This window comes from Onychostoma macrolepis, chromosome 09, assembly GCF_012432095.1.
Source record: "Onychostoma macrolepis isolate SWU-2019 chromosome 09, ASM1243209v1, whole genome shotgun sequence".
In the NCBI taxonomy this organism is placed as follows: domain Eukaryota; kingdom Metazoa; phylum Chordata; class Actinopteri; order Cypriniformes; family Cyprinidae; genus Onychostoma; species Onychostoma macrolepis.
Genome location: NC_081163.1, coordinates 7,141,932 through 7,160,920, shown reverse-complemented (window position 1 = coordinate 7,160,920; position 18,989 = coordinate 7,141,932). Strand labels below are relative to the sequence as shown.

Genomic DNA, 18,989 nt, shown 5'->3' with positions numbered 1-18,989 from the left:
AAATTGTTAGAAGTATTGGAAAAATTGTCATAGCGATTGTAAAAAAATTATAAACTCTTAACACAGCAACACCTACATAACACAATTAGCCAAATAGTTAATTTTCTGGCCAGAACCACATTTTGTTAAATAAATACAAACTCTACATTTCAAAATGCCGAATACCTTTTTCTACATACAGTATACTAACTCAATCAAAACACAGCAAACCCGATTCAAAATCAAGTCATTTGGTCAAAACATTGGCATTGGTTTTCTATCCAATCATTACTTGTCATGTCTCAGTTCTACCTGCATATAATAGACAATATAAAAAATCCATAGTTTTTCATAATTTAGCCTTCAGTTTACCTTCATCTGAAAACCATTTTACATTTTTAACATTGTGTTTTTACATTTTTACATTGTGTTCATTCTTGGCAACATACTATCTCAAACTGAATGAGTCATTACTTATAGAATGTACAATAGAAAAAAATAGGGTCCCCTATGCAGAAATTCAATTGGAACCTTGATTGAAATTGCTTTCCAGTGGGTGAGGGTTGGATGTGGATGGTGCCCCCCATGGTAGCTGATGCCAGGGATCAACAAAAATTCCAGCATCCTTTGGTTACTATGCAAGCTTGTTTCCGTCACAGAATAAAAAAGTAAAAACAATAATTGTGACCTTTTTATCTCACAATTCAGACTATCAGAATTGTGAGATACTGTAAATTCACAATTGCAAGAAAAAAGTAAGAATTCTGAGATAAAGTCACAATTACCCTTTACCCTTTATATTCCATGGCAGAAATAAGCTTTCATAGGTTCCACATGTGTAAGGGGAAACAACAAACAAACAAACATAAAAATGCACAGTCTAACACACTCCTCTCCCATACCTCTTCTCCGTTTTTCTGATCCAACTACTCTACCTCCTACAACTATTCATCTCCCTCTCCCAGGCATTATATTTTCTCTTTCTGATTCTTTGTGTTGTTCTGCATCCACAAAACCAATTCAAAGAGGTCTTTTTTACTCTATGTTGTTGATATAATGGAAAGAGCTTCAACACCTGACTATTCCTCTGACTGAGACTGGAATCAGCTATTTCTAAATATTTCAGTGATCTGTTACTTATTTTATATAGAGAGATTTTTTCAATACTTTTGAGCTGCTGTTGTAGCAGAAGTAGAAGCTTTATAGTATATTTAAGGTTTGGAACATTAGGTCTTCAATTCTGACATGCTGTGTTTAAGCATTTGTAAATATGACTAAAACGATCCATGATTTTGGTTTTGGGTAAGCTTGTATGAAAAGAAAATGTGAGCATTTTAGAAACATGGTAATTGACTGCATATTGTGTGAAAACAGCACATATTGTGCTAATGATATGGTCACAACAGACGGATGTTGTGCCAATTGTGTTTAGAGTTTTGAAAATGTGACTACAGATTGGACAAAAGGATGTTGGCAATTGAAAAAAACTGTAAAAAATTAAAGTTGGATATTTGTTTTAGATTAACAGATTTGAGGTGCTTAACACACACACACACATAAGCAACAATTCCTGTAGGCCTTATGTGCATTTGAGAGTGTGTGTGTGCAAAAGTAAGAGTCACATGTGTCTAGCTGCTGTAGCATGTGTTAACGGCTTTCATTAGCACCACATAGTGAAGCGACAGTAGGTAACAGGACAGTCAAAACAGGACTGTAAACACAGCGAGATATGACACAGACTCAAATCAAAAATGCAGTGAAACACTGAAGACCTCAAAGGACCCTTGATGGATGAAGACCAGGTTCTCTTTGTTAATAGAACAGGACTGGAATATAATTGTCTAAATATACTACACCTTGTCAAATGTCTGATTAATAGCATCCGCTCTGAAATTGAAGTTAAACTACATTTCTGCTGAAGGTATCTATCAGAGAAGATGTAGGTCTTGAATAAAATATGACACATTAGGGATGTAATACCTCACTTCTGCCAGTGCAAAAATAGAGCTCTAATTGGAAAGCTCATATATTGTCATTATAATCATGGCCTCATTGCTCACTGACGCTGACTCAAAAGTCATGTAACAAACTCTGGCGCTAGACATCTCTGCATCTGCCTGGCCTGATGGTCAACGCACAGCCAAGACTGGTTAGTGTGAGTGGCTGGAGTTTTTTGGTTACTAAGGTGTTGCTATGCAGTACAGAACGATAGATAAAACGTTAGATAGAACAACAGAATGAGCGATAGAACGATAGATAAAATGATACAATGATAGATAGATAGACAGATAGATATAGATAGATAGATAGATAGATAGATAGATAGATAGATAGATAGATAGATAGATAGATAGATAGATAGATAGATAGACAAAATGATAGATAGATAGACAAAATGATAGAACGATAGACAAAATGATAGATAGATAGAACGATAGATAGATAGATAGATAGATAGATAGATAGATAGATAGATAGATAGATAGATAGATAGATAGATAGATAGATAGATAGATAGATAGATAAAATGATATAACGATAGATAGATAGATAGATAGATAGATAGATAGATAGATAGATAGATAGATAGATAGATAGATAGATAGATAGACAAAATGATAGATAGATAGACAAAATGATAGAACGATAGATAGATAGATAGATAGATAGATAGACAAAATGATAGAATGATAGATAGATAGATAGATAGATAGATAGATAGATAGATAGATAGATAGATAGACAAAATGATAGATAGATAGATAGATAGACAAAATGATAGAACGATAGAACGATAGATAGATAGATAGATAGATAGACAAAATGATAGAACGATAGATAGATAGATAGATAGATAGATAGATAGATAGATAGACAGACAGACAGACAGACAGACAGACAGACAGATAGATAGATACAGTCAGATGATAGATAGATAGATAGATAGATAGATAGATAGATAGATAGATAGATAGATAGATAGATAGATAGATAGATAGATAGATAGATAGATAGATAGATAGATAGATAGATAGATAGAACGATAGAACGATAGAACAATAGATAGATAGATAGATAGATAGATAGATAGATAGATAGATAGATAGATAGATAGATAGATAGATAGATAGATAGATAGATAGATAGATATTTTGGGGGGGGAGAATCTTATTTCTTAAAAAAAGAAAAATCTTATATTGTTTGCAGGAGATAATTTTCAAATATATTCAATATTCAAAATGTGAATCATTCTCAGTCTCTGTTAAGGCTGCTAGTTTAGTGAGGCAAAGAAGACCAAGAAAAATTCATTTCCTCAGTAGCAGCTGCTGTGGCCGAGGGTCAGGTTTTGTTTATCTTGATTATGTATAATTTGGGGGTCTGTGTGGCGTGCGCTTGTTTTTAAGAACCACATGTACTGCAAATGTTTCAGCACTGGCTTTGCATTTATATTTGAGGCAGGCTACTATCTTGCCTTTTGACTTATATATTTTCCTATCTGCTATTTTGTAAAAAGCTAAATTAATTAATTAATTAAAAAATAAATAAATAAATGCAAACAGATTGTCTTAATAAACTAAATAAACATACTTATCTGCATCAATTAAAGTAGAAACTCAGTATTTCTGTTTTCTGTCCTAACACTCTTATTTTAGTCTAATTAACAAACTTAATGGCCAAATCAAAACCATATTACAATCATTTGATATTCATGATGTTGCCTAATTTTATACTGACAGCAAAATCATTATGCATGTTTATTACAGACTAGTCCAATTTATAGACAAGTCTCTCTGGCAAGAAAGATTATGCCATTAACAGAAACATAAAACAGAAACCTATTTATCATTAACATAGATTGAAAAGGAAATATGACAACAATTTCAAATTGTTGCATGTGCCTGGACCAAGTGTGTCTGAATTACATAAAAATTAAGCATTGCATAACCGTTATATAACTATTTTTTAATGCTGGCATGAGTTATTGCGACAAAAGGCATGAATCATGCTCACACACCTGTGTTTAAACAGTGAAAGCAGCATGCAAGTGCTGCACTCAAAAGACAATGTTGTCTTTAACCTTGAATAACTGAGATTGACACCTGGCATTTGGAAGCAGATATTAATCAATTCAAAGAGTGTTTCATTATATCTCACCGGTTCATTGAGGAAATAAATCCGGATTTACACACGCTACAATGAGCCCAATTTCCTCTTCCTGGCAGGATAAATCATCTTCATATGGATAGGCAGCCTTTGTGTTGTTGATTGGGCATCACTTTGCATTTCTTATCATTTCTGTCTGTTTAATTTACTCTTGGTGGAATGATCAGACCTTTGCCTTAATCCATTTTTATTTAAAAAAAAAAAAATGCATTAAAGCTCTTTAATCTTACAGCATGTGACCTTCAAGGGAACCGATATAAAGCAACAGGATAAGTTTAATGAATGTTTTATCAAGGATCATCTCAAGGTGAGTATTTGTTCCTCTCTTGATTTAATAAGCTCAAATGTCAAATGCTATATCCGACACAATCCGTGAGTAACAATCACACTCCCATCTTTAGAGCAATGACAGACTATACTCTGAGGAGAGGGGGATGGATCTGACCTGGCCCAAAGCCTAGAGCTGTTCTCGTGGTGGCCGCTAAGTTCTGTGACAGATAAATATAGGGAAGATTAGCTAAGACATTGAATCATTTCTGTATTTTTCCCGTTTCCAACACACTCAAGAAGAAATTCACTAAGGGACTGTTCAAACAGAACATGTTAAAAATGTGAATGGAAATTAACGCAGAATATATCAAGACACTTTTTTAAACACTCCTATGGCTCATCTCAGGGTTATTTTAGTATCACTGAAACACTATTAAAGTTTTAAACAATTTTTTATATTTTCTGTTTTCATTGCATCGCCTTCCTTCTGATTCAAATGTTAGGAAAGAGTGAATGAACGTTATTTTGAATGAAGATTCAAACTAAAAGACGATGCTGTGCCAACTATATTGGATCTGGCAGTACCACACAATGTCGCACCACACAAGTGTGAGTAACTGTTTTTATTACATGGTCACTATTGCTTTGTCTATTATTACAGATCGTTTGATATGTATTTATGCATTTTTGACCTAAATCACAGCAGCGTCTCTCTTTGAGGAATGTACGCTGTCAAACATTGCACATTGAGTCCGAAATTTTCACGTACGTTTTTCCGTTTTTTCATATTCCTCATCCATTCCTATCAAAATGCATGCTACAGATGCGAAAACGCAGAAAATCGAACCTGATTCAAATTTTTATGATGGACGAAAGTTTCAGAGGCAGTGTGTAAATGTGATTGACACAACGTGAGGTCGTATTTATTTTTTAACGTGCAAAGATTTCGGACTCAGTGTGCAATGACCTTTAGCCAATCATAGCAGCGGGCGTCTACAATCTGCCACGCCTATTCAAACAGCGTGTTCTGATGAGGGGGGTTAAAAACAGGACAGAAGATAGCATATTACTTCTAAATTATGATGTTTTTTGATGTAAAACATTGCTAACATTATAAGGGGACCTCAGAGAACAGTACAAAATAATTTTAAAAAGGCAAAATTTTAAACCCCTTTAAGTATAATAATCCATGCGCGAAACAGTGAAAAAGCCCTGGGATGCACTGCAGTAATCAAAGATTTATTTAGGTGTAACATTGTTATTTTAGCACCTGACTGACTAAGGGTGTGTTTACAGGGTGTGTAGTTTGGTTCCCTTGGTCATTTTAGTCCAGACCAAAATGTAAAGGTAAATGATTACATTTAGTCCTGGTTCGCTTAGCGTTCACACTGTCATTTTTAACACCAAACCTAAACATATAAAACAAAAGGCACAAGGAGACAGCGGTATGCTTGAGAATTCTGTCCTTTTTTAGGGTCACATCTCGTGACATCATGTCTTGTTTTTGCCTCGTTTAGAAGTCTTTGGTCCACGTTGCTTTCAATGTTCCCTCTAATTTTTTCCTGCTGAGCAAAACTTTTCTCTATTGGGAGGACATTTCAGGCACCTGAGCAAAAGCATTCTTTAAACTCTTTACAGCGCACACACAAAAAAGTGTGTAACTTTTAACTTTAATTTGCTATTTATATTTTATTTGAACCTTGATGTAACTAAATGATGTAGGCTACATTTTAGGTTACCTGAGAAAAAGTTTGGGATCAGTAAAGTTTTTTTAAAGAAGTTTGTTATGCTCATCAAGGCTGTATCTATTTGATAAAAAATACTGAATGTTATTTCACAAAATAATAAATATCAAATCAATGTTGGAAACAGTTGTGCTGCTTAATATTTTTTTGGGACCTGTGATATTTTTGATAAATAAAACGTTAAAAAGAACAGTGTTTATTCGAAATAGAGATTTTGCGTTACAACATACACTATTCCAAAAAAAAAAAAGAAACTTTAAAAAAAGTTTAAAGAGAGTTAAAGAAACTTTATTCACCAAGGATGTGTTAAATGGATAAAACTGACAGTTAAAACTTATATTGTTAGAAAAGATTTCTATTTTGAATAAATGCTGTTCTTTTTAACTTTTTTTATTAATCAGATAATCAAAGAAAAAAGTATCACAGGTTCCAAAAAATAAATGAGCATATTAGATCAGCAACACTGATAATAAATCAACATATTAGAATGATGTGGCAGAAGAATGATGCTGAGTAATTCAGCTTTGATCACAGGAATAAATGATATTTAAAGTATAGGTATATTAAAATAGGAAACCAATATTAGAAATTGCAATAATATTTCACAATATCACTGTTTTTTTCTGTATTTTTGAAATAAATACAGCCTTGATTAGCAAGAGAGGTTTATAATATAGGCCTAACATAATATAATTTCAAAACAAACTAAAGCATTTAATCTGATAGAATAGAAAACAAACTGAAGCAAAATGTAAACTGAGATCTGTCCGTTAAATATTTTCAAAAAACCGTGAACATGTGAATTCTTATATAGTTATCTAAACATAGTTTGCACAATACACCTGTATGTGACTGTAAATGTCTCTTTTGTTACCGTTCTGTGCCCATCATCCGCTGTTTCCAGCACTTAATCAAGCCACTCTTCTTTAATACATGAGGACGTTATATTTCACGTGTCACTGCGTTTGCGTTGGCTCTCGATTTGAGCTGTCTTCCGCAACCATTGAAGTATTAGGTTTCTACAGCGACTCATTTGGCGCACATCGTTCTCTTTCTATGAAACCTACTGCATTCACCGGTTCTAACTCTATAGCGAAATCAACTCTATATTCAATTCAATCGAATGGCTTTCCCAATTCATTTTTGCGCGTGCGCGGCACATTATTTCTTCTGCGCGGCCGCGATGGAAGACGCGCGCGCAGCTTGGAGGGAACACTTGCATTCATATTCCAGTCAAACCGCACCAGAGTCCATTTGGAAATGGACCAAGACTCCGTTTTTCAATAATTTTCGGTCTGCTTGTTTGGTGCGCATCAAGGTTTGGATTGCAGCATTCACAAATATTCATATGAACCACACTAACAGAGCAAACATACCAATCAAAACCAAACCTGCCAAGTGTAAACACCCTAAAAGATTCACCATATATCACTTGTCTCTGTGACAGAACTAGACCCTCTAGTGTTGATCACCACTCAAACTTTTTAGCCAATCAAAAATGCTCTCTAGCTCTGCTCTGAAGCAATCAGGATGAGTGTTATCAAAACAATAGATACTCTGCAGTGAATGGGTGCCGTCACAATTAGAGTTCTAACTCAACCTCACTTCTGCATGCGCAGTTGTGGAGACGATTCTGGTTTTAGCTGGTGGTGCCATATATGACCTTGCCCTGTAGATCCTCTGCAGTGAATGGGTGCCATCAGAATGAGAGTCCAAACAGCTGATTAAAAACCTCACAATAATCCACACCACTCCAGTCCAATTAATGTCTTGTGAAATAATGACTGTTTTCAAACATGCCCTCTCTGTCCTCATATGTAGTCCCACCCTGAACTTACACTGTTGGTTGAGCCAATGTTGTCACGTCCAAGTTGGATAACGCATACAATATATGCACAGAAAGCTGCATAGTTTTCTAGATCCTTCTTTTTTGTGTTATTCATTGCCTGTTTTCCAAACTATCATTTACAACACTGTGAGCTCGTCTACACTGGGTTATTAATGTCACCCTAGATTTACAGCTATCTGGGAACATTCTTCAAACAACACATAACTCTCCACGTGAGCCTTACTGATAACACTGCTAATGCATTTCAGATGCATGCCATTTTTCAAACACTAAATTGATGGCTTTTTAGTTCCTGCACTCTCTCACGAATTTTGGGTAAAGGGAGCCCTCTGGTGACTAAAGTCTCAACTTGTAACATTAGTAAATATGCCACTGTGAGATTTCCATTTAAATGTAGTTCAAGTGCTATTGTTTAGAAATTATGGGTGTAACTATAATTATATGGAATGGGTAGATAATTATATGGTAGATTAAATAGACAACAGACAGAACAAGTAAATGCTAAAGATCGATTATTAAGTAATTCAGTAGTACATTTAAATGGTATTTTATTTAAAATTAGTATGGAGAGTATGAAGAATTTTTCAGGTGACTAAGAATATATTATTCTATATATTATATTATAAAATATTGTAAAAATATTGTATACATTATGTATGTTAAATATTTTTATGTTATATTATATTATAATTTATTACAGTGTATGTAGCTAATATATTATCAATATATGTCCAATGTGACACTTGTGCTTTATTGAGCTGGATACATATTCATATACATATATTTATATTTACACACGCTATTACAAATAAATCACTTACTTTAAAGCAGGAGAAGTCACACAATGAACAAATCTATTGTAGCATCCTTTTATTTATCACGGTAAGGCTAAACAACACAGCGGTGAATCACAATTGCACTGTCTATTGTCTAAAAGAACATTTTTTATCATAACAAGAGAGGAGGTTGATGATTCTCAATAATTTAATTGTCACTTTCCACAACCCAGTTTGTTTCTAGAAATAATGTGCATGTTTATCAGACATGAACATGGAAACTGGTCTAATAAACTGTCCTGGCCAAACTCAAAGTCATCTAATTATCAGCAACAACGAACAGGAAATAGTCTTTGAATTTACACTAAATCATCGCTCCTATTCTTCCGTGATGACAGTGCAGGCACGTCACAGGAAGAGTTTCTTCTGCTGCTCCAGCGACAGAGTAATAAATCTAAAACTGATACGTAACAGCAAGCCCTGGGTCTCAAATGAACAGAAGGTATTTAGAAACCTTCTTCATTACACAGGCTCACTGGTGTGCAGACACATTTGACAAGGCATGGGAGAGTCACTACTGCGGGAACTCAAAGACTTAATTATGCACTTTAAAATATAGATCACTACATCAATTAACACAACCACTGCCATAACTCAACCTCACTTCTGCCTGCACAGTTGCGGAGACGATTCTTGTTTTGGCTGGCGGTGCCATATGACCTTGCCCTGTAGACAGAATGAGAGTCCAAACAGCTGATAAAAACATCACAATAATCCACAAGTAATTCACACCACTCCAGTTCATTAATTAACGTCTTGTGAAGTGAAAAGGTGCGCTTGTAAGAAACAAATCCATTATTAAGGCATTTTAACTTTAAACCATCGCTTTTGGCCAAAATATGACTCCTTAATCCATAACAATCTACTGTTGTCCTGTCACATCAAAATCTGCCAACATATTTATTTTGAAATGTTTTGTAAACAGTGTTCGATCTGTGCATATTTCTCTCTTGATTCAGGCAAGACAACTTTTTTATTTGGAGATAGCAAAATTATGGATTATGAACTCATATTTTAGCCAAAAGCAATGTGCTGAAGTTAAAAACATCTTGATGGATTTGTTTCTTACAAACACGCAGCTTTTTGTTTCACAAGACATTAATTGATGTGGATTATTGTGATGTTTTTATCAGCTGTTTGGACTCTCATTCTGACGGCACCCATTCACATTGCTGAACAAGTGATATAATGCCAAATTTCTCCAAATCTTTTCCAGATGACGGAATTCTTGGATGTATTATATTAGGGTGAACTATTCCTTTAAGAGCATGATGTGACATACTGAATTTGAAGATACTTTTTGTGACCTAACAGTAGATTTTTTTATGGAAGTTACTACGGGTCAAAGGGTGGAAAAACACTGGGAACAAAGCATGCTGCCAGCACTTATGCTAATCTAACCACCAACAGCTCTTCAGCGTGATTGTGAAATAAAGTGGCTGAATTCATTCCTCTTAATTGCTCTTCATTTGGCTATAAGACAAAATCTTTAATTGCTTTCCTCGCAGCCATCCAGCACGGTTGGCAACCAAAACAACAGAGAGCAAATTAGCCCCCAATCTGCAGCATCCCAATCGACGACGCAGAGAGGCCTCGTAATGAATTCCACCGGCTTTGTTCTGCCCACTCAACCCCTTTACGTCCAAGAGGCTTGAAATAAAATAGTAAGATTCAAATCATTATAATGCATTCTCTAAAGAAACAAGACCTCAGATGACACTCTATTTAATACTGTACAGGGGTTGCCATGACAAAGACAGCAGTGAAATACTGACCATGTCATGTCATTCTTGGAAGTGCATTAATATTCATATTGCTCAATAGTGTTTTGCACGTGTAGCCCATGCATGTGGCCACATATGAAGCCTGTTTAACATGATGTTCGAGTACATTTGTCTGTAACTCTTTACAAAACAATCAACTTGTTGAAACAAGAAACCAATAAATTGGTCTATATTTTAGACTTGGATTTTTACTTAAAAATGGATTTGACACAGCATCTCTTTAAACACTCCCTCCATAAAATCAACCATTTAAAATGTTCATTTTTGAACTCCTTCAAAGATTTTGATGTGTATTATTTAAAGACCAATTTTGATTTGTCAAATTATTTTGCTGAATATTTTTTTTTTTATATACCAATTACAATTTTTTGGTGTGGCCTTTAGTGAGTGAGTGACCAACTGTACACCAAGGCAAATTTGAAACTGAACTAATATAGGTTCCCAAGGCAAAGATTGTTTTGAGGACGCATGCAAAACTATGTCAAATTTCACCCATAAATGTACACCAAAACCAGTGCATCCGCAGGATATTCTTTCAAGTTTTACTATTTTGTTTACATTGTCTAAAAATATGCTTGGACCCAATAACACTGTAAATAATGAATCTAGCTTTTGCCGAAGAAATCCCTGATGAATATGTGGTTTAAAGGAAAAAGTGCTTACCTGTCCCGAGTCCCTCATATCTCACTAAACCATAAAAAAAAAAAAAAGTTTATTCAGTGAGTTTTAAAGGGGTCAGCTTTTACAAACCTCTAAATTCCACCCATAAATATCCACCGAAACAACTGTAACCACAAGATAGGCTATTCTTTCCAATTTGATTATTTTGGTCATGTTTCCTACAAATGTGCTTGGACTCGATAACATTGTAAATACTGAATCTAGCTTTTGCTGAACAAATCCCTGGTGAATATCTAAATAAAAGTGCTTACCTGAGTTTCTTAAAAATCATATTAAGTAGCCTATTATGTTGGTTCATTAGGTTTCTTAAGGTTCTGTCTGTGTAGCCAAAAATGCATGAATGTAACCCTAGACGTTTTAAATACAACACTAGTAGTTTTTGTTATATTTATTGGGTTGTTTACATCTATAATAACAGTAATAATACATTATTACTGTAGGCCCTACTTTTTTTGCCGTCCCAGACAGCGATGTCCACACTCTGACAAACTTGTAATCTAACTTTTTGGTTTGAAGACGCTACTGTAGGCCATGAAAAAAAATATGTACCATTTTTAACCAATTCCGTGTTATTATATATGAATTAATGAAGGAAGAAGAAAAAAAGAAACATAGCTTTGATATAACTGCACTAACATTAAGCCGTAACCAAATGTCTGACATCATTTTACCCGACCTGAAAGTTAATAAACAAAACCATCAGTGACAATGCCAAACTTTTCCTCAGCACGGACAGTGTTGAAAAGCAGCAATGAAACTCTCATCACTTGCCTCCCTCGGTGTTGACAGACGCCCTCTGAACTTCCCGGCTGACCCTCTGAACTGCATTTTTAATGACCCGAGTCTGGCTCTCGGTCAGGTCCCGGTTCGCTCTGCCGTCATCGGACTCTTTGGGCTTCACGGTCACAATGTTTCTCCTGGAGAGCTTGGAAGAGAACGTGCCCATGTGGAAAAGCAAATCCCCGCGTTTATCAACAACATGGGAGATGGAGTCGGAGTGACGACAATTGCCCAAAGAGTTTCCCTGTGTTTTCGAGACAAGTCATCTTAGTTCACCCATCTTCTCCTAATGTAGGCAGTCCAGTTAAAAGCGCCATCGGCGGACGTGCGCGACCCTTGAAGTGTCATTTCTATTAGAAACACAGAGGGCGCTATAACCCTGCCTAATCTGACCAGTGGACACGATTTATACAAATAAACGATATAATCAAACAATATATTGAGCAGATTTGTTCAGAGCATCACGAAAGTGGTTTGTCTCTTTATATATATATATATATTTTAAACATATGTTACTTTCAATAGCCTACTATATGAATCAAACACAAATATTTTTGCATTCAATATTGTTAGAAATTTCACAATATGGTTTGGAAAACAAGGTAGCCTACAAGAGATAATGTTGTTTATAGGTCCAGTTTATGTTTGCAGACTGAACTAATTTAATTTGGTCTAGTTAAAAGCGCTGTCAAACACATAGTTCATACAAAAACATACAGACATGAAAAGTATTTTTGTATATATGTACACATTTTATTCAATACAATCCATTCCACACATCCATACTTTAAAAGCAAGGCTCAGTCTACAGCACAAAATTAATCCCAGAAGTTCTAAAAGTGAAATAAACTTTCATGTCAAACATCCTCACAAGCATTGATGACAATTTTCTACCTTCAGAAAAACACATCACAACGAGATTAAACAAGAATCTTAAGATTTTTGTTTTAAAAAAAAGAAAATCTCTATTAGTATGCAATCTATGGACAAAAACATCAAAATATGTAATTAAAATTACAAAATTACAAAAGAAACTGAACTAAGATTTGATGTACCAGGAATACTTATTCAACTAGACCTTCTCTTTTGGTTGATATTTAAGTTACTATATTGCACAAATATAGCTTTAACATCCCAGATGCTGATCAAGGACATCAAATGAGGACAAAATGATTGAGTGTTGCTATCAAAGTTACAGAGTATAAGAGCCGGTCTTTATTTAAAAAAATAAAATAAATAAAATAAATTGGATCAAATTATTTCACTGGATCAATGATAATGCTAAATATAAAGGTTGACCACAAGATGTCACTATCAGGAAAGAAGATTTTAAACACCTGATGAATGGGAAAATAACTGCATCTTAAAGGATACCATATGTTAAGCTAATTTATAATGAAATGGAGCTACTAAAATTAGCTAATGTATAGATGTGAATGACTTTTGAATGTGAATTCCTGAAATGAAACTGAAGCAGCACACAGGATGAGAATTGTAATTGAACTGAAGGAATTACAAATAAAATGGAATAGGTTGGGAATTTCTTTCTACTGCATTTCAGTAAATTCGAAGTTCTTCCCATAATTTCAAGATTCATTTCAACATCCTGTGGAGCCAGTTCAATTCAAATTCCAGCTGATCGGCAGCAAATTTTCTTTTTGTCATTTTAGCACCTACAAGACATTTCCAAAGTGTTAAACTAAAGCCATATACGAAACTATGATGGAAGCACTGGTGGCTTTTAAAGGGCAGTTCACCAAAAAATGAAAATTCTGTCTTTATTTACTCACCTTCATATCATTAAAAACCCATATTACTTTTTGTCATTTCCAAGCTTAGTGTGAGGAATAGACTGCCTCAACCTTTCACTGTAAGGAAAAGAGCAGCTTGGACATTCTCTATAAATATCACCACTGTGGTCAATGGAAAACCAGCTTTAAAAGATATTAGGTGGGGGAAACGATGACAGAATTTTAATTTTGGGGTGAACTATTTCTTTGACATTGCGTTGATGCAGCTGTAGAATAATGTTCAATCATGACCCAAACCGTTTGCTTGTGTAGCATCCTGTGGTCTGAAGTTTTTCAGCTGTTCCATGAAACCTGGATTTGGACATGAGGCCGGTCGAGCTGACTTCACCAGTGCAAATGTGTCTCCAAAAGGCTGATTTTCCTTCAACATCAGATATCCAATGACGACCGAAACAGAACGTGAAACTCCAGAATTGCAGTGGACAAGTACAACTCCTTTCTGGAGAGAGAAACCAATTGTTCAGTCAGACAGCAGGAAAATAAACTGTTTCCAGAAGCTACTGGAATCCCTCAATGGAGGCATTTAATTTCACATCATTACATACTCCATTATAAAGCATGTAATTAATCCTATGCTAATTGCAAGGAATTACAAAATTGCAAGTTACGGGTGAGAGAACCACTTTCCACCGAGTTGAGAAGAACATTATTTGATTAACTGAGCTGTTGTTTCCCTCTGCATCATAGACGACATACTAAATTAGGTGACAGGAGGTGCTACACTCGTTTTACAAAAGGAATGGAAACTTATTTCCAGCAGCCATTGTAATCATAAACCTTAGTGAATTTGAATCATGAGGCAGTGTCAGGTTAAGGGTGACTGGCGACACTATTTAGTAAAGAGGTTGTATGACAAACAATGGCCCGTTAGTGATATGATCTATCTACAACTCGCTAAATAATGCATTGTGAAAACTCAGCATCCATTATTCAGCACGCCGCACGGTTACCTAGAATAACGGAGTTAGCCATTGGTTGACCGTACAGTATCACATAGGCCAGGCGCTAAAGCCCAACACTCAGGAAATTCCACTGAGAGAATGAAATATTCCTTTCATAATGCTGTAAGACTTCCGTACGCTTATGCAAAATTCAAGATTTGTTCAAAAAACTTCTTGGAAATCACAAGATATTAACCAAATGTAATCATGAATACACATTGAAACAAAAGACAAATGTTACCTCAGCTTTAGCCTGGTCTATAAACTGTGCACACTCCTCGATATGTGATATGATATCAATGTCAGGCAGATCCAGTATGCTCAGTGTTTTATAGATGAACAGGTCAGGAAAGGCATTTTCCACACCATATGCAACATTTAATATATGTGTGACCTGAAATCAATGGAAACACATGATAAGTCTTAAAACAAAGTTATTTAATAATAAAATACCATAATAAACTCACATTACCTTATATTTCCTCAAAGTACCAAAGTCATGAGCGGCATCTTGTGACCCTTTGAAACAAACATAATTAAAATGAATTCGTATTAAAACAGAATAGAATAGAATAGAATAGAATAGAATAGAATAGAATAGAATAGAATAGAATACTCTTTATTGTCCTATTTTTGGGAAATTTGTCTCAGACTCTAATACCACAGCCAGCAATCAGACACTTATAACATTCCACACAATTCAAAAACAACAGCAATCATAATAATAATAATAATTATTATTATTATTATTATTATTATTATAGTAATATTAATAATAATAATTTAAAATTTACTGCATACAGAAGTCTTTAAAAATGCAAATGTATTATTAGAGTATATAAAAATGTACATAGAATAATATATAATAACGTTTTATATAATTTGTATTATATTTTTATTTATAATTTTACTTTAGATACAACCTATATAATATCATATAATTCTACAATTACATACATAACATTTTTAAACATTTTATAAAGATTAAAATGTCTATACCAAATTAGCAAACAGCCCATTGGAGTTCATTGCATTTTTAAGTGTCTCTTTTTAAGTGTAGGGGTTTTTTTATTTTATTTTTTTGTAGCCTACTTTTTAAGTGCCATATGAGAATATGAACTACTCACCAAGTAATAGATATGGTTTAACAAATCCAACTTGAAGATCCCAGTTATTATCCTGAACATACCCACATGCAGTTTCAGGCTGTACTGTTTCCTCAACCACCTGTACAGTGGAACCTTTCCATGTCTCAATAATCCGCCTGCCGCTCAAAGTCGTTACTCTGGTGCATTGTTTCCGCAAATTAGCTTTGGAGAAGGATTTTATTTCTTGTGCAAGCGACTGCATCACATTTGAGGTGGAGATGTCCAAGGTAGAAATGTAAAGGCTCTGAATTTGAGTTTGCGCTGTGAGACGGTTTGTTGCTCCCTCACTAGTAGCCTAATGCCCGTCTACATTTCTGTGACCTCGATACTACCTGAAAACTGAGAAGATTCATTAGCGCACCTCAGCATAATTACCTGGGAAGATCGAAACAATAGTGACACCCAAAGGAGACAGATGTAACTGCCTATGCGAACCTGTTTCAAATAATATTATTCACGTAGCCTATTTTCAAGGCAGTAATTAAAAAAATCTGGGTGCGATCGGTTGACGTTCGTCTCGCCAAACCATATAGGCTACAGTAGTTTTTAGTTGAGCATAGTTAGTTTAAAAAATATATATATAATAAAATTCTGAAAGCGTGATGAATAACAAAAGTATGTTTAGTCATTAACATCTTGTTTTTAACGTCTTATTTGACAATCCACTCTTCAGAAACCGTTTTTTAAAAAGTTGTTGAAACGTATTGGCTATATATAATTCATATATGTAAAACATCTAAATGTAATACAACGAGCAATAAATAAATAGGGATCGGCATTTTCAAAACGCTGCTTCGTGAAGCTTCGAGACCTTCGAGAATCGTTTGTTTCGGACTGGAGCGTGTATCAATGTTTTTTAGTCTATGATCAAAATAGCCAAGTCACGTGATTTCGCCCAGCGTAAAAATCTGATTTTAATTTGTCTCGGGTCAGTTTTATGATGTATGTTCAGTTTTAATGACTTTAATAAATTTTAGAGTTACAATTAATTATTTCTAATTGGCCTAAATGTCAATGCACATTAAACAAGCACTACAAATGTATAAAATAACAGATTGTACCGACACTTCATATTAAATGGTATGTAAATTATATTTAGTAGATTACACTTTCGGTTTGTAAAATGTGTCTTTTGCACGTTTGGGCTGTTGACGTTGCATTTACACCAGAGCGCGATGTTTCGAGGTTTTGAAATCATTTCGCGATTCAGAGTTTGAAAAGCTTTGTTTCTTTCGTCACTCATCAGAGAATTTCCTAATCTTTAGTTATTCAACTCTTTGACATATAAATAATCTTAATTTAAAAAAATCTGTGAGACTTTAAATGGGGGTAAAAAAGAAAAAAAAGTTATGAAAATGTTATGTATATATATATATATACATATATCTGCATTTATGTGTATGAAAATCACCAAATAAAACCGTTAGATACAAAATAAACTTAAAAGTCACGAACCACGTCTTTTCAACAACAGCGCGAGGGGGGCGGAGGTCCTGCGGAGGGCTCCAGTCACGTGACGCAGTGACGTCGTTGCCGGAAGCAGCCTCGTTCTGGCCGTCAGGGCAACACCTAGAAAAAACACATCCCCGACGACGCGCCTCAAGCCCGTAATATGGGCGAATTTTAACACTAAAACCCAACTCGATTTGGCACCTTACCCTTTAACACTACACGAGGAGTCCGTTGGGTTGTGATTTAGCTCGTTTTTACGGTCGTTTGAGCCATGTCTCGGGGCGCGCTGCAGCCGAGCCAGCAGAAGCTGGCGGAGAAACTGACGATCCTCAACGACCGCGGCATCGGGATGCTCACGCGCATCTACAACATCAAGAAGGTGAGAATAAGCGCTTCATGCATGTGTGTTTCAGAGGACTGCAGTAGGCGCACACAAACACACTCGCATATATACACACATACGGGGTTGATGAGGCCAGGCCCTGATTGAGTGCGTGCGTGTGTGTGCGCGCTACACAGCCATAAATCAATGTTTACGCCGTATAATGCATTGGCCGGCTCCTTTTGAATGAGATTTAATACGGGTTAGTGAATCTCCAGCCAAAACGAGTCGATCTAATGTATATTATTAGCGATTATTTTAATGGTGAGGTGAGGATGGCTAATGTCCTAGTTTTACCTCCCCTACGATCATAAAGCAAGATACCAAGCTATGCATCTATGTACTGCCACTGTCTATTCAGGGCTAAGTGCACAAAGCCATGATTGAGAAGGCCTGTGAACATTGTGTGTCCAGACTAGAACCTCACCGTGACCCAGCTTTTAAAGCACTTATAATGACCCATCTATAAAGGCGGATAATCCAATCCAGACATCTCAGCTCTGAAAGCGTGAGTTTCTACAAAGATCTAATTGTGGGTAGTTGGTAGTGGCCTGACAGTGCTGGATAAATCGAATCTTTCTGTTTGATATGTCAGTGGGTGTGTTGAAAACAGCACACTAAGCCCTTTCACTGCTTCAGCTGTCATACCTGAAGTCCAGAGCACGTCTGACAGATGTCAGATCTGGGTTTCTGAAGCGCGTCTGATCAGGTGCTTTGACACTTGGGTTCTGCAGTATTGCTATTTTATCAGTTCCTTTTGATATGGAAGATGTTTTAATCGTAAAAGTAATTGTTTCATTTTGCTGAGGTGTTATAAGAAATCATTGATCTGTGATTTAAGAATCAGAGGCATTTTGGGATGAGATTATGGGATATTAAACACGCTTGTGTGAATATCACAGAAACACCAGCATGTCCGGGTCATATTTCACCACAAAATCAAAAGAAATTTTGCTAAAATGTTTTGCATTGACATTATTTTCGTGGCAGTTAAGCACATTTTCCCCACAAATTCTCGTTATTTTAATGCAAGCAGAAATATTTTTCTAATGTATTTTATGATAATTATTTATTTACATTATATATACATTTAGAAGTATACTTAATGATAGCATTTGTTTCAATGCTTTAATGCTTATTTATTTATTTATTTTTTAATTATATTAC

The 18,989-nt window shown here is 35.2% G+C and overlaps 3 protein-coding genes across 8 annotated transcripts in view; 1 reads left to right on the top strand and 2 right to left on the bottom strand.

Annotated features, from left to right (window-relative positions):
- The window catches only part of pde1a (phosphodiesterase 1A, calmodulin-dependent), a 104,115-nt gene extending 91,702 nt beyond the window's left edge, over positions 1-12,413 (bottom strand). Inside the window, exon 1 of one of the 3 annotated variants that reach the window (XM_058786065.1) lies at positions 12,080-12,413. In XM_058786065.1, coding sequence (XP_058642048.1) covers positions 12,080-12,254 — 175 coding nt within the window. In that variant the 5' untranslated portion in view covers positions 12,255-12,413. Of the gene's footprint in view, positions 1-12,075 lie in introns of all 3 variants that reach the window. The other 2 variants (XM_058786066.1, XM_058786067.1) reach the window with 2 other exon arrangements.
- A 428-nt stretch (positions 12,414-12,841) lies between these two features.
- dusp19a (dual specificity phosphatase 19a) lies at positions 12,842-17,568 on the bottom strand. Its single transcript, XM_058786496.1, has 5 exons — positions 17,444-17,568; positions 15,968-16,327; positions 15,313-15,359; positions 15,082-15,234; positions 12,842-14,338 (listed from the first exon to the last, which is right to left on the bottom strand). The coding sequence occupies exons 2-5, from the start codon at positions 16,188-16,190 to the stop codon at positions 14,120-14,122; spliced, it is 642 nt and encodes a 213-aa protein (XP_058642479.1). The 5' UTR covers positions 16,191-16,327; positions 17,444-17,568; the 3' UTR covers positions 12,842-14,119.
- nckap1 (NCK-associated protein 1) overlaps positions 17,540-18,989 on the top strand; it is a 46,075-nt gene continuing 44,625 nt past the window's right edge. For 2 of the 4 annotated variants that reach the window (XM_058786492.1, XM_058786491.1), the window contains exon 1: positions 17,540-17,819. In XM_058786492.1, coding sequence (XP_058642475.1) covers positions 17,712-17,819 — 108 coding nt within the window. In that variant the 5' untranslated portion in view covers positions 17,540-17,711. The remainder of the gene's footprint in view (positions 17,820-18,989) is intronic. The other 2 variants (XM_058786494.1, XM_058786493.1) reach the window with 1 other exon arrangement.

What these genes read in the sequence shown, in the direction of transcription:
- dusp19a (XM_058786496.1), bottom strand. Translation starts at nt 16,190, where the DNA reads ATGCAGTCGCTTGCACAAGAAATAAAATCCTTCTCCAAAGCTAATTTG. An exon ending in TAAACCATATCTATTACTTG is followed by an intron (nt 15,360 to 15,967) that starts GTGAGTAGTTCA and finishes TTTGTTTCAAAG; the next exon opens with GGTCACAAGATGCCGCTCAT. An exon ending in GTACTTTGAGGAAATATAAG is followed by an intron (nt 15,235 to 15,312) that starts GTAATGTGAGTT and finishes CATTGATTTCAG; the next exon opens with GTCACACATATATTAAATGT.